This window comes from Orcinus orca, chromosome 17 (assembly GCF_937001465.1).
Source record: "Orcinus orca chromosome 17, mOrcOrc1.1, whole genome shotgun sequence".
Taxonomy (NCBI): Eukaryota; Metazoa; Chordata; class Mammalia; order Artiodactyla; family Delphinidae; genus Orcinus; species Orcinus orca.
Window position 1 is genome coordinate 10,493,690 of NC_064575.1, and position 16,333 is coordinate 10,510,022.

At 39.7% G+C, this 16,333-nt stretch overlaps 1 protein-coding gene across 1 annotated transcript in view; it reads right to left on the reverse strand.

Moving 5' to 3' along the window:
• The window catches only part of LOC101272520 (cytochrome P450 7B1), a 189,689-nt gene that overhangs the window by 23,013 nt on the left and 150,343 nt on the right, over positions 1–16,333 (reverse strand). The window contains exons 2-3 of the mRNA XM_004274972.3: positions 9,541–9,677; positions 22–609 (exon numbers count right to left, since the gene is read on the reverse strand). Coding sequence (XP_004275020.1) covers positions 22–609; positions 9,541–9,677 — 725 coding nt within the window. The remainder of the gene's footprint in view (positions 1–21; positions 610–9,540; positions 9,678–16,333) is intronic.

A 16,333-nucleotide genomic window follows, 5' to 3' on the forward strand; every position in this document is an offset into this window, starting at 1 on the left:
CATCATTCAGAAGTTTCTTACCTCCTATTTCAGTGTCCTTGGGCGTATAGTATTTCTCCAGGATATCTTGCCTCATTTGAACAACTTCTGACCATCCTTGTAACTTGGCTAAGTTTTCTGTTGTCAATTGTTTTATAAGTTTCGTTCGAATAGACTTGATGTTTCCTAGAAGCTCAATGGGTATGCCTGATGCTAAATGTGTGAATTTGCCGTCAAATTTAAAAAAATCATCTCTTAACTCAGTCATGAATGTTTTCCTATCGCCAGCGAGAACATTTCCATGTATGGCTGTAAATGTCACCTCAAATATCACTGAGCTGCAGAATGTCAACAAATATTCCGTGTCCCAACTTGTGGTTTTTAAGAGCTGTGGTTCAAAAACTTGTTTTAGAGTCTGCATTGTGTTTTCCATCAGTGTGTCCAAATGCTTCCCTCGTAAAAGTTGATAGCTAGTATGAATCTTGTCGTTCAGGTCATGATATGTCATCATCTTTTTGACAGAAAATACTCTCATTAAGAATTTACTAGTAAACATTTGAAAGCTTAATTTTTGATTTTTTACGACTGACTGGTACTGGAAAGGGTCCAGGATAAACGTTATGTAATTTCCTAAAAGAAATAAATGAGAATATGAATTCATGTGGTAGTAAAACAAAACAAGATATCTGAAATTTGAGAACATCTTCATCAAAATTAGAAAGACCTTAATAACTCACATCTCAAAAGATGTAAAGTACAATAAAAATCTATTTGATTCAAAATTCCACTACATGTTTCCTTTTAAAATGGAAGATTGTGGGAAAACGCTAGAAGCTTGAAGTTAAATGTTCTGAAATTCTTAATGACTTTCAAAGAGATAGTTTATTCTTCAAATTTTTATTTTAACAAACTACCAAGATATTTAAATTATCTTTTAAATAGTCTCAAAATTCATTACTTAAACACTTCTTATATTTTTCCCCAATAATACAATCAGAAAACAAACAAGCATCTCAAATTGGTAAGATGCTACTCCTTTACTGATCACTTACACTGCATAAAGAGCTTTTTCATACCTGGTGTTATCTTAGCTTTGATTGGATACAATAATTTTAACTCAAATAAATGAAGATGTGGTACGAAGCAGGTACTCACAAATCAACATCTAATTCAACACTAACAACAAATCACAAATACCAAGGTTTTCATTTTATCGATGAGAAAATAGTAGCTCAGGGAGATTTAGTAACACGTCCAAACTCTCATATTGATTTGTGACCGAAAGAGGATTTCAAAACTAGAACCCATCCAATCACGCTTTCATCCATTCATTCATGCATGCATTCAACATTTATTGACATCCAGATACTTGGTTGGATCTCTTTCCTTTTGAGATAAAGATGTAAATGAACCATTGTATTGTTATGGACAGTAATAGAGCAGAGGTGGGAACACAATGTAAGGGCAACAGGAAGTGAAATATGCTTCGGTCTGCCTGGAGTTATCAACAAGGGTTCTTTGAGGATGTGACATTTGGCATTTTCATATATCAGTCCAGAGTTAGGGTACTGGTTAAAAATACAGATTCCTTCCTGATTCTGATTCAGAAGGATTGAAGGTGGGACCTACAAGTCCCTCAAGTGATTTTATAAGAAGGCACATTGAGGAACAGAGTCATACTGTGGTCTGTCTCTCCAAACTGGCACGGATCTTGGAGATTCCTAGTTGCAGCCTCTCCAGCATTTATCAGCTAAAGAAAGCCAGGAGAAGTTAAGAGCCAAGATCATGCCACCATTTTTAGTGGCAGAGCCTAGACAAGAAGACAGTCCCCACGCACTGTTCTTTTCCTTACCCGGTGCTGACTCCTTCTCACTGGAGGGCTGCTTTAAGACTCCTGCTAATTAGAGGTAATATGTAGGCAGTATTCAATGCTAGCATTAATAAGTCTTCCCTTTCCAAGAGCACACATGAAATTTCGACGATCCTACAACTTTAACACTTGTCTTCTAGAAAACAGTAAATAATTAGACATGAGAGTTTGTCGAATCATCTATACTTAGCTCTTCACCTCATCATTCCTGTGTGTGTGTGTGTGTGTGTGTGTGTGTGTGTGTGTGCGTGAAGCTTTCTTAGATGAACAACTTCTTGCTTGTTATTTACAGTAACTCAAACAGCATCACAGAAATTAAATTCAATTTGGTACCAGATTTAGGATAAAGTTTTGAATAATTTTCAACCTAATCCTAGAAACAGGATAAATGTTTTTTTGTTTTACAATTGTAAAACAGAGTTTAAGTTTTTAGTGTACATGAATAGATGTGCTATAATTCTTTTTCTAAAAATAAATCGTATGACTTGAATTGTATCCACTCTCTTTCCCCTTTTATTTAATAAGGTGGGCCAATCTAGGAGTGAGGGTAAAGCTAGAAGAGACTACTCATTCTGGTCAGACCCTAAAGCTGTATCTACAAAGTAAACTGGATTTTCTTCCCCCCCCCCCTCCGGAGAAGAAAGAAAAAGGAATCAATTGGATTTGGGCATATTTTATGACACCTGCTTTACCATGGCAGCTTAATTAAATAAAACTGCCAGCATCTGCCTGACAAATAATTGAAAAAAGAGTGAATTCTCTTACTTTGCAAAAGATACAATTTTAGGCAAGGCTGTGCATTTTCACAGGTGGTGATTCATACTTTTCTCCTTTCACTAAACAAAAGGATTTTGCTTATAAATGTCTTTACAGAGTTATTTTAAATTAGTCAGTAAAATTCAGAGAATATATAAAAGGCTCAGTCTGTAAAACATAATTTCTAGAGAATATTTTGAATTTTTTTCTGACCAATTTTCTATATTCATCAAAATCTAAGTGGAAAGGCAAAACTATCCAGCCATGGCAACAGAAGCCACTGGCTATTGGCCTACTGAAGTAGAAGCTTCATGGACCTTACAGTTTTTATCTAGAATTCATCCAAACTACACATATATTCCCTCTCTCTCTCTTTCTCTATCTCACCTTGGGGGTAAGGATATGGGAAGAAACTATGAGGTTAATTTCAAATAAAAACAGTAAAAGCTAAATGTAGAAAACTGTGTCTGGTTAGCAACCAATTTTAATATTTTTTTAATAAACAGTTTGTTGCATACAGGTTCTTTTAAAAAATCATTACTGATGAGTTTAAAGCAATTTGTAGATAAAATTCTCACTCTTTTCAAGACTCTTTACACTCCGGGATCTGTATTTTCTTTTTCTCATTCTTATTTTGATTTTCTTTAACATCAAGGCATTACGCTTTACTGACTCTCTCATCTGAATAAGATGTGGATTGCTGAGTAAGACCTTTTGATTTTCTGGATTTTACTTTTTGAGTGGGTTTGGAAGTACTAATAACACTGGAGATGCTAGCTGGCTTTCCAACTTTTAATCTTCAGTATAAACAATTTAAGCTAAGTTTTCCAAAATTAATATTAATTTAAACCATCTGTCCACCATCTGCTAACGTGAGATGCAAAACCAGAGTTTCTTTGTAATCTTTAATAAGACAGTTAGGAAAACACATATACATTCATAAAATGAATTTAAATTTCTTAACAAAGGAAATTTGAAAAGTTATTCTAAAGGCCATGGATTCTTGAGCAAAAATAACTTTTGTTCCAGTGTGGTTTTATGTAAATGAATGCCACGTGTCAACAGGCAAGTTGCCTAGTTCACAAAGATCACAAGATAGAAACAATATCCCTTGCTGTGTTTTCAGAAGGGAGAAGAAAGCTATCAGCAGCTGATGTGATACATTGATTTAAAGAATTTCAGAGTTTGCATTCGTCTAAAATATAAATGTGAAAACGAGGTTCACTTTTGCAAAAAAGTATACGTATATATAAAACCATCCTTTTGAGCAGTAAATTTGAAATGGGGTCAAAATTTCTAATGTATTCTTTACCAATAATTTCATTGTCTTCCTTTTTTAGGAGCTGGCTGGGCCTTAAGATATTAACCCCAGCATTCCTGAATAACCTGCATACGATGGTTTACTAACTCAACAGCCTTTTCACTTCCTTCAAAATTACTTCTTTTAGGAAGGTGAAGCTACGTGATGCCAAGTATGTCACTAAATGTTAAAAAAAAAAACACATCATTCACTTTGATGTCTTATACACAAGAAGTTTGACATCTGGGTCATTATAACCTGAATTTTGATGCTTTCATTTCAGATATTTGGTGCAGAAACACATCCAAGAGAATTCAGAACAACTATTTGACTATTTGAAATAGAAATGCCCAGTCAAGAAATATGAGATAAATTGGAATTTTAAAGAAAGTTTCCATAACTATAACCTTTTGATCTCCATGTTTAGCTGGCTCTTCAATAGACGTTTTTTAAATGTCAAGCTGAAAATATTCATTGGAAGAGTGGATTGTGAACCAACTTTTTATTTTATGAGGATGACCACGTTATCCTCCCCCTCTTATCAGCGAGATTTCGCTGGCTGTTGACAGTGATGTACAGTGGTGCTTTGCTGGGGTGACATCTAGGGAAAACGATTCCGCTGCACCACCACACAAAACCAATTAGAGAACTATTTTCTGCGACAGGTCACGAATTTACGTGGTTTCTCATGAAAAGATGTACCTTTTAATTTCTTTATTAAGATGACATCCACGTCCCTTGAGACTTTTGGGGATGACAATCATTTGCTCATCACGCAAGAAACATACACGCACTGAACTCACATCATGGGACAACGGTGGGAGACGCTGTTCCTCATTCACATTTTCCAAATGAGCTATTTTGCAAACTGATCATTAGAACCACATACATAATAAGGATTTTTGACAGGAATTTATTCAAACTCTAGGAAGAAGCTAAAGGGAAGTAGCAGTTCGTATTCAACTATGGCTGTCTACTGTTGAGTTTAAAAAGATAGCCATGGCCAAATTATTTAGACATGAGAAATTCAGCAAGCTTCTCAGTATCTAAGATGAAGATAACAAGTGAAACTGGTTTTCTGTTTGTTTTCTTTTTTCTTCTTTAACATCTTTATTGGAGTATAATTGCTTTACAATGGTGTGTTAGTTTCTGCTTTATAACAAAGTGAATCAGCTATACATATACATATATCCCCACATCTCCTCCCTCTGGCGTCTCCCTCCCACCCTCCTTATCCCACCCCTCTAGGTGGTCACAAAGCACTGAGCTGATCTCCCTGTGCTATGCAGCTGCTTCCCACTAGCTATCTATTTTATGTTTGGTAGTATCTATAAGTCCATGCCACTCTCTCACTTCGTCCCAGCTTACCCTTCCCCCTCCCCGTGTCCTCAAGTCCATTCTCTACGTCTGTGTCTTTACTCTTGTCCTGCCCCTAGGTTTTTCAGAACCTTTTTTTTTTTAGATTCCATACATATGTGTTAGCATACGGTATTTGTTTTTCTCTTTCTGACTTACTTCACTCTGTATGACAGACTCTAGATCCATCCACCTTACTACAAATAACTCAATTTCGTTTCTTTTTATGGCTGAGTAATATTCCATTGTATATATGTGCCACATCTTCTTTATCCATTCATCTGTCGATGGACACTTAGGCTGCTTCCATGTCCTGGCTATTGTAAATAGAGCTGCAATGAACATTGTGGTACATGTCTCTTTTTGAATTATGGTTTTCTCAGGGTATATGCCCAGTAGTGGGATTGCTGGGTCATCCCATTCTTCTTTAGATTCTTTTCCCACATAGGTTATTACAGAATAATTAGTAGAGTTCCCTGTACTATACAGTAGGTCCTTGTTGATTATCTATTTTATATATAGTAGTGTATATATATTAATCCCAAACTCCTAATTTATTTCCCCCCAAGAGTAACTTTTTTAAGTGAAGAATACAGTTTTGTATTACAAAGCCAAAAGTTCACTTAGAATAGAAGCCCCAGCTATGGCCTTTATTTGTATTATAGTAAGTATTTCATCAGCTCTAAGGTACTGGGAATTTCCTTATCAAATATTTATTGTGAATCAATCAGTGCTGAGCTCTGAACTAAATGTTGGCAGTAAAGAAGTTAGAAAATAATGAAGGGAAATAGACAAGTGAATTAGCAATACACTCACAATTTATTAAATGCCATGACAGAAGTTATACTAGGAGTAATTGGAGCCTGGAGAAGAGGCATCAAACATACCATGGGGAGGGAAATGGTCAGTGAAGGATTTGGGGAGGAAGCGATACGTGACGATGGCCTCAAAGGATGCATCCACGTCAGTCATCTTTCAAGGACGACTGAGAAACAGAAGAACAGCGTTCTGGCAGAAAGAACCACGACAGAAAAAGAAGCACAAAAGGACATGGTATATGAGGAGGAAATTCCAACAATTTGCTGTGTTAATGGCGCATTATAGTAGCAAGAGACGGGGCTGGAGAGGTAGGTGGAGCCTTGACCCTGAAGAGCCTCATGAGGATCACCACATACACTACAATGTCTCTGTTTCTAAGACACATGATTTTTTTTCCATTTCAATTCTTCTGAAATCAGAGTGCACATAATTACTGTTGGAAGAGACTTGCCAGTTGCCAGCCAAGGGAGTAAGATGCAATGAAACAAATACTACCTATTCCTGTGAGAAACCGACCATGCTGACCATTTCATCCAGTTGGATCCTTTTTTTCCTCCCAATGACATGGAAATGGTAGCACAAAAGTGAAGTTGCTCTACGTACAAAAGGTTGCTTCAGATACTTGGCAACATGATTACAGTATGAAGAAATTATCTAAATTCTTTAGGAGTAGAACATAAAATTCCAAGGACTGTTAGAGAAAGATAAAGGGGGTTGAGCAAAGAAAGAGGCACGTGTAAATATGACCCAGATAAGGAATGCTCAGCATCGGTGGAAGACGCAGGATGTACAGTGTCAAGACAGTGAAGGAACAGAGTGTTCTGAGAAGGAATGAGGGATCGGCTTTGTCCACCAGATAGAGAGGTCCAGGCAGGTGATGGCCCATTAATGACCTCAGCAAGGCAGAAAGCTGGCTACAGCTAGGAGGTCTCTGGGAGCTAAACAACCGGGGGCAGCAAAGGTAGGTAACTCTCTTTAAAAATCTAGATGCAAAAGAGAAAAAACAGAAGTGAAAAGTTAACTAGAAGGAAAATACAGGAAAGACTAAGCATGGTTAGAAGCTTAGGGTAAGGACCCAAGAGAGAAAATAATGAAGATACATATATGGGAGGAAGAAATAATGTAATGCCAGCCCAGAGGAGACAGTAAGGGTCACGGGGACAGGTAAATGGATTGTCTTGAACATTCTCTGAAACTGGAGCAGAGGTGGTAAGGATAACTGTGAAACATTTGATAGATACGTGGGGATCTGAGTGTGAGCATACCTGATGTCTTCAATTTTCTTGGGAAGGAAAGTGAACTGTGTTACAGAGACCAGTAAGAGGTGGAGAGCTAGAACACAGCTTTCCTGCCCTCCACCTGCACACCCAACCAGAAGTCAGAGGGCAAAGGCGTGGAGATGATCTACTGTGTAGAGATTAGCCTTCTGGGACAGGGCAGACACAAGTGAAGAAAAGGAATGCCTAGCCCAGGTGATAAGCTGACGTGGAAGACTGTATGCAAACATGGCCACGATAAACTTCTTCTCTCTTTCTACATGGGCTCCTTTGCAATGTGACTCTGCCACTCTGCCCAGGAAGAAGTGGAAATCTATTTTCCTAGCCTTGAACCTGGGTTGGCCCGTGACTTGCTTGTACTAAGTCTGGAAGTGAGGTTCTGTAACATGTGAGCCAAGGCCTCAGGAGGCCTTACAGATTTTCCTCTCACTCTCTTGAAATACTAGCTGCCACATAAGGACATCTTCTTGAGGACGAAACATCATGTGGAGAAGGAGGCCCAGCCAGGCATGTGATGAGGCCACCTTGGGCCATTTAAGCCCCAGTCAATCAGCCAGATGACTCAAGCCACACAGGTGACCTGGGCCAGACCAGCTGTTGTTTTGAGGCATGACATTTGGGAGAGGTTTGTTAGGTGGCCAGAGATATAGCTGCTACAGCTGGAGAGCATGGGCCTTCAAGGAGGATGAGCTGAGCACATTCCAGCTTCTCAGCGCCCAGTGATGTTGGGTTACGTAGTGATGCTGCTGTGTGCTTTTTCCTTGTTTTGTAAACATTTTATTGAAGTTAGAACCATAACAGATATATTTGTTTTCACCAGCAAGATTATTACTTTATTTACATCTGTGCTAATGAAAGCTGTGGAACATTCCTAGACCCACACTGCTCTCTGTGCACTGAACCATAACAAATACTTTTAAATTAAAAATATATTCTAGATCCATGGCTGTTAGGGGCTCAGGGGGAGGGGAAGAGGAATGAATATGTGGAACACGGGGGATTTTTTAGACCAGTGAAACTATTCTGTGTGATACTGTAATGGAAGATACCTGACATGTTGCATTGGTTAAAACCCAAGGAACTGGACAACGCAAAAAGTGGGCTCTAGTGTAAACCACAGACTTTTTTTAAAAATAAATTTATTTATTTTATTTATTTATTTTTGGCTGCGTTGGGTCTTTGTTGCTGCGAGCGGGATTTCTCTAGTTGCGGCAAGTGGGGGCTGCTCTGTTGCAGTGCACGGGCTTCTCACTGCAGTGGCTTCTCTTGTTGCAGAGCATGGGCTCTAGGCACACGGGCTTCAGTAGTTGTGGCATGTGGGCTCAGTAGTTGTGTCTCTCGGGCTCTAGAGCGCAGGCTCAGTAGTTGTGGTGCACGGGCTTAGTTGCTCTGTGGCATGTGGGATCTTCCTGGACCAGCGCTTGAACCCGTGTCCCCTGCATTGGCAGGAGGATTCTTAACCACTGCCCCACCAGGGAAGCCCCTAAATCACAGATTTTTTTTTTTTTTTTTTTTTTGCGGTACGTGGGCCTCTCACTGTTGTGGCCTCTCCTGTTGCAGAGCACAGGCTCCAGACGCACAGGCTCAGCGGCCATGGCTCACGGGCCCAGCCGCTCCGCGGCATGTGGGATCTTCCCAGACCGGGGCACGAACCCGTGTCCCCTGCATCGGCAGGCGGACTCTCAACCACTGCGCCACCAGGGAAGCCCAAACCACAGACTTTTAATGTTGTATCCATACTGGCTCATCAGTTGCAACAAATGTGCCACACTAATATAAGATGTTCATAACAGGGGGAATTATGATCAGGGGAAAGAGGAGATATATGGGAACTGTCTGTACTGTCTGATCAGTTTTCTGTACACCTAAAACTGCTCTACAAAATCAAGTCCATTAACGTACTCTAGCTTTTCAAGAAACAATTCTTAAAGGTAAGCTACACCAAACCAAACGACAGGTGATACCAGGAGAGCGGGGTTCCCTAGGGACCCTCAAGAGAATTCTCTACTTTGTTTTTTAATGGGAGGGTTACTGTACTCAAAAACATAGTTTTCTTTTGCAGTAGCCTACAAATAAAGCAATAATGTACAAATATTCCATATTTTGCCTAGAGAAAAATATAACAACATTAAAGAACAAGTGAGAAATTATGATACAAGTAAGGAACTTATTGTGCCACTTACCCCCAAGGAAAAGAGTGAAAACGTCACCATACTGCTTTTGAAGAGTAGTCATGAAACCTAGGGGATCTTTTTGTAATTTCAGGGCTTCTCCAAAGTAAGGAAGCCAGCCTTTTATCAATGGAGGTTCACCAGGTCTCCTATAGAAAAAAAAAAAAAGAGAGAGAGAAATTAAATCATTCTTATTTTAATACCTGTGGGTCATTAATCCAGTCTAGAAGTAGACTGGATGAATTGTACAGTTTTTTTTCAGTTCTTTTATTCAATGATTCATATATAATCATCAACATGTATTTATTGAGCCCCTCCAGTGTGTGTGGCTCTGGGGCAGACAGTTCAATTTACAATTTTTGGTGAGCAACTTTTGTGAGAAATTGTGTCTTGTGAGGCCCAAATGGTTGGCTGAAATGACAGACACATTCAGTAAACATTTTGTGTTTGAGCACTCTTGCTGTGCTCTGGGGGTTAGATGTCAGGTAGTTTAGTTGCCAAAGTAAAGCTCTTTGCTGTCAGATTTCAACTAGACTGGAATTACATAATTAGAAGAGGGGAGATTATTAATCTTGAAAAATCTTTTATGCTGTTGAGAACAAGAACTTCAACATTATTTCCATGAAGGGTGTTTTGTTATATTCTTTTATGAAGATTTTTATTCAAACTACAAATAAATAGGAATATTTGTTAAATTTTACAAGATAATTCTTTTTAACATATGAAGTGTGTTCAGTGAAACAGTGAAATACTGTGAATTAAAAACCAAGTTTCTTCTTTTTTGACCTATAATCCTAGCAAAACTGGACTTCAAAATTTCTTCCTTGGGACTTCCCCGGTGGCGCAGTGGTTAAAAATCCGCCTTCCAATGTAGGGGACATGGGTTCGAGCCCCGGTCCGGGAAGATCCCACATGCCGCAGAGCAGCTAAGCCTGTGCACCACAACTACTGAGCCTGTGCTCTAGAGCCTGTGCTCCGCAACAAGAGAAGCCACCACAATGAGAAGCCCGTGCACCGCAACCAAGAGTAGCTCCCGCTCACCACAGCTAGAAAAAGCCTGAGTGCAGCAACGAAGACCCAACGCAGCCAAAAAATAAAATACAATGTTTCTTCCTAGTCATTTATTTGGTGAACTCAATCTGATTTAAAGTTTAAAAAAAGATCCAAAGCCATTTTATCCTGGAAGGGATTAAAACAAATATTCAGGAGAACTCTGATGATACTCTATCCCATCTGTGAAGATGACTTATACTACACACAGTACAACCCATTTTGATTAATCACAAGATATTACAAGCTCAGATCTAATCAAAGATCAAGATTATGTTCATACTCAGCATGGAATTCTATGTAGCTAGATTAACCCTATCAGAAGCTTCTATTTTCCCACAACCCAACATGGTAGAATTAAAGTTAAAAGAAAAAAAGAAATATCAGATTTTTCAGGGGAAAAATAAACTGAAACAAAATAAATCCAAGGTGTGCTAGAAATAAAGGAAATCAGTATCAAAACTTTCCTTTCTGTTTTTAGAGGACAGTTTATCTTTATACTAATTTACAAAATATATGCTGTTGTTTAAATACATATACTTAGAATAGGAAGACAGGAAACATTGCATAGAAATGTGCACCTTATTCTTCACCCCACTCCCCATGATTTTCTTGAATGTAACTTGAGCAATGAAGACCTGCTTTTTTGAGAAATATATAAGTGTACCAAGAAAACACTGCAACAGTTAATTTTAGGTCCAAAGATTGATAAACGAGAAAAGACTGCACATGTGACTAGAGAGTAGATCCCCAGCCATAGCATGAAGGCTCTTCACCAATGACTCTTCCAAAATCTGCAAGCGATCTAGTTCACAAAATTTCCTTTCAAGATATGAACTCTCTTCCGTGGCCTACTTATACTGTTTTGTTTAATGTTACTTGAAGGTTGCATTGTGACAAAGATTTTGAAAGGCTTTTTGTCATATCATTATTTAATGCAACTCATTTCATCCTCTGTGCTCTGTCACGCGGTCCAAAGTTGTATTCTTCACGGGGTTTCCGAGGGGGTAAAAGATGGAGCTCAGAAATCCAGGGGAATATGAACTTAACATTCAAAGTGAGGGAAACACATTAGGAAACCATTTTATTGTTACAAAGATGAAAGGGTCATCATTCCTTTCAGCTGTGCTCATTCTGGCAGAAATAAGCCTCAAACTATTAAACACCATGTCACAACTGTGCATATTTTCAGGAAAAAACATAGTACTAGTTCAACTTACGACCCATCAAAGACAAATAACAGAAATCTGTCTTCATCAGTGTATTTGTAAAAATTATTTAGGGAGGAAAGACATCACCATAATGAACCAGAAAGGCCTGCTGACACCTGGCACAGCACAAATACTGCTATTTGTCTCTCTCATGCTCTGTGACTTTGAAAATGAAATACTGACTGCTCACTGCTGAGTGAAGGGATAGGATGCTTAACACTTATTGGTGGTGCTCCAGTTCCAAAGCTTGAGGAGCAGGTCATGAAACAATGGAGGGTAACTAAAAAACTCCCCCCAAATCAATGGTCCACATCCCTCTTTTTCCTACTCAAACAATATACACTTCCTCAAATATCCTCTTCACTATTTAACAGACCACAAGGACATATCCTGTAAATTATACAAATTAAAGCTTACAAAGGTTCTCAATGATTAAACCCATGTTCTATGCATAGACCACTGCATCACTGCTCGCAAGGTCTTCCTTACAAGTTGTAGGACACATCTTAAAGTTTATGCAACGTGTCAAGTACGGTCCAAACTTGTCTGGAAGCAAAAAGTGGAGAAGAATCTAAATACATAAGATAGCTATAAAATATAAAAGACATTTTAGACATTTTCCTTTGGTGAAAAAGAAGCACATAAAATTTAAGAGTGGACCAACACAGAATACTTGGGTTCCAACGACATATGAAGTTTGTCTTTCTGCTACACCTTTCGTTTAATAAACAGGTAGAAGATCTGACCTGTCACACACTGTTCCCCTAGACATTTAAAGGCCAACACTTTCCAAAGCAATCTATACTTGTCAAAGTAATTTCTTTTCCATTTTTCCCATGATCATTCTAGGCTAGGAATCTCAGTTATTGAAATAACCTCCTAAGCAAGTAGGGAGCAACCTTGATACATGCACAGCAATCCAGGAAAAATAAAATTACGTGTTGATTAAAAATTGATAAAGACTTAATATATTCGTATCAGGTCACCTAATATCTGCAATGTTACCTTAATAATTTTTTTATTTTTCCTAATTAATAAAGATTTTCTTTGTGTGGGTGGTTAAAATTTCAGAAACTACACAACTGAAGGGCGTTGCAGTAACCGAAGATAACACTGACCTTTGGAACAAACTTTGCTGTTGAGCGAGGCACGTTTTTTTTTTTTTTTTTTTTTTTTTTTTTGGTACGCGGGCCTCTCACTGTTGTGGCCTCTCCCGTTGCGGAGCACAGGCTCCAGACGCGCAGGCTCAGCGGCCGTGGCTCACGGACGCGGCATGTGGGATCTTCCCGGACTGGGGCACGAACCCGTGTCCCCTGCATCGGCAGGCGGACTCTCAACCACTGCGCCACCAGGGAAGCCCCAGCAAGGCACTTTTGAAGCTGCTCTGTTTTATGCTTCCTTGACTTACTCTGGAAGCTACTTGACTGGAAATGTCATTCGCCTTGTCGTGTCTCTTAGAAGTGTATTCTTGAAACATCCTCTATTCCTCCACTATGTTTTGGCTCCAGTGGGGGCACCGGGATGCCTAGAAATGTTCCCACAACTCTGGAGAGTTAAGAATCCACATGCTCTTCAGGATACTGGTGAGAGGGAGCCTCACCGCAGGGCTGTGGATGGAAGGTCCCTAAGGAGGAGTGTATGGAGGAGTGTCTGAGCCTTGGTGTCCTAGCAGCCTCAGCAAGCGCCCAGGTGCAGCAATAGACACACATGCTCTGCTCTCTCTGGAACCCAGGTGAGTGACAGCCAACTGGAGCACTTCAGTAAGGGATACAAAGGGGGAGGACCACTCCCCAAACCCTAGCCAGGAGGCACCCCCAGGAAGCAAAGATGAACAGCATGAACATCTGTACAACAGGACTCACCAGATCAACAGAAAGGAAGGGGAAGAGAGAATCCCAAATCTCATTTAATCTTTGTATAAAAGAGACCCAGTTTTAAACAAGAAGTGACTGAGCAACTTCTCAGTGCAAATATTCAGTGTTTTCTGCCATCAGCAGAAATAGGGGCTTGGAAATTTGAGTTCAGTTATAAAGAATTAAAGTTACATTTCTGCACCTCTGACTTGTCCTGGGAAATTTTTTTTTTTTTTTTGTCCTGGGAAATTTTAAATCCCAATGCTAGCTATGTGTAGATAGATGCTCAGTTTCTTCCCCTGAATGAGAATAATAATATTCAATTTAGAGATTTACCAATCAGGCTGAGATAGAGTATTTGAAAGTAGCTGGTACACAGAGCCGGGTTAGTTTTCTTGTTATTTGTATATTGCAAGCAGTGCCTGGAAGTGGTTTTGCTCAGCCTGGACTCTTTGGTTTGTCAACCCTCCCTGCTTATCTATACCTTTCATGGAGCTGCTCAGGGTTGAAGCATGGACTTCCCTATCATTCCAATCACTGGCTAAATGAAGTTGTTAAACGCCCAGATATACAAAGACTCAATAACTTCAGGTGAACAGGCCCGAAGTCTCTGCAAAGAGCTGACTTTCTCAAGGAAAGAATGATCATTATTCAGAACAGCTTCACCAGGTGTGTGTCTGCTTATGATGAGGTTCTCTGGACATGACCTGGTCCAAGAGTTAATGAAATGTCTCTGCATAAGATGCAAACAGGAATTTGGGGGGTGGGCATTAAGGAGAAAGAGAAAGAAAGGAAGTGGAAGGACAGGGAAAAACTAGTCAGGCCACATCATGCTAAGCTGGGACTCTGGGAAGGACCATGGCAGGATGCACGGCATGGCAGGGTAGGCTGCTTCCAGGAACAGGTGTGACCAATCTTCAACTCTAGGAAGTTGTTTGCTGGCCTGGGAGCCACATGGCCTTTTTCATCTGCAAACATTCATTATGAGTCTGTTGGACACACCACATAAACTTGTGTCAATGGCAGGTGAAAAAGTTGAGGAGTTAGGGCAGCGTCGGGCTGAGGGACTCTACTGGGTGGGGGGAAAGGGTCAAGTGCATGTGCTGGAGGCAAACACAGTGGGAAGGTTGTGAGCCAGAGAGCACCAGCTCCTCCTCCTGCTTTGCAAAGAACCCTTTGGGTATTAAAAGGAGAATGAAAACCCAAGCTGCAGGCTGGAAGAACAATCTTTGCAAAACACACTTCTAATAAAGGACCAGTATCCCACATGTACAAAGAACCCTGAAAACTCAACAATAAGAAAAAAAATTTTAAATGGGCAAAAGGTTTGAACAGACATCATATCAAGGAAGATATGCAGATGGAAACTAAGCATATGAAATGCTCCACATTGTATGATATCAGGGAACTGCAAATTGAAACAACGAGATGGCTAAACTCAAAACATGGACAGCCCCAAATCCAGACATGGATGTGGAGCCACAGGAACTCTCCTTGTTGGTGGGAATGTAAAATGGTACAGCCACTTGGGAAGACGGTTGACTGTTTCTTGTAAAACTAAACATAATACCATACAACCCGGCAATTATGATACTTGGTATTTACCCAAGTGAGTTGAAATTTTGTGTCTACACAAAAAACCTGCATGCAAATGTTTTCAGCAAATTTTTCATAACTGCCAACACTTGAGAGCAATAAAGATGTCCTTTTTTTTAATAATCCAATTTTTAAAACTTTATTTATTTATTTATTTATTTATGGCTGTGCTGGGTCTTCGTTGCTGCACACGGGCTTTCTCTAGTTCTGGCGAGCGGGGGCTACTCTTCGCCGTGGCGCATGGGCTTCTCATTGCAGTGGCTTCTCTTGCTGCGGAGCATGGGCTCTAGGTGCCTTGCTTCAGTAGTTGTGGCACGCGGGCTCAGTAGTTGCGGTGCGTGGGCTCAGTAGTTGCAGCATGTGGGCTCGGTAGTTGTGGTGTACGGGCTTAGTTGCTCCTTGGCATGTGGAATCTTCCCGGACCAGGGATCGACCTGGAGTCCCCTGCAGTGGCAGGTGGATTCTTAACCACTGTGCCACCAGGGAAGTCCCAAGATGTCTTTAAACTGGTGAATGAATAAGCAAACTTCTATATAAGTCCACGTAGTGGAATATTATTTAGCTATAAAATGAAATAGCTATCATGTCCTAACAAGACTTGGAGGAACCTTAACTACATATTGCTAAGTGAAAGGAGCCAATCTGAAAAGGCTACATACATTATGATTACAATCCTATGAACTGGAAACAGTAAAACTACGGAGATTGTTAAAAGATCAGTAGTTGCAAGTTGTTAGGGGAGAAGGAAAGCAGAATGAACAGGTTGAACACAGGGTCTTTAGGGCAGTAAAACTATTCTATATGTCACTGTAATGGTGGATACATGTCATTATACATTTGTCAAAACCCACATAACGTACAACACAAAAAGTGAACCCCAATGTAAACTTTACGACTCTAGTGAATAGTAATGAATTAATGTTGAGTCAATTGTAACAAATGTACACACTGATGCAAGATGTTAAGAAGATGGAAAACTATGTTGTTGGGAGGGTCAGGAGGAGGTTTGGGGAACTCTGCAATTTCCTCTCATTTTTTTTGTAAACCTTAAACTGCTGTAAAAAAGAAAGCATATATATAATGAATTTTAAGCAG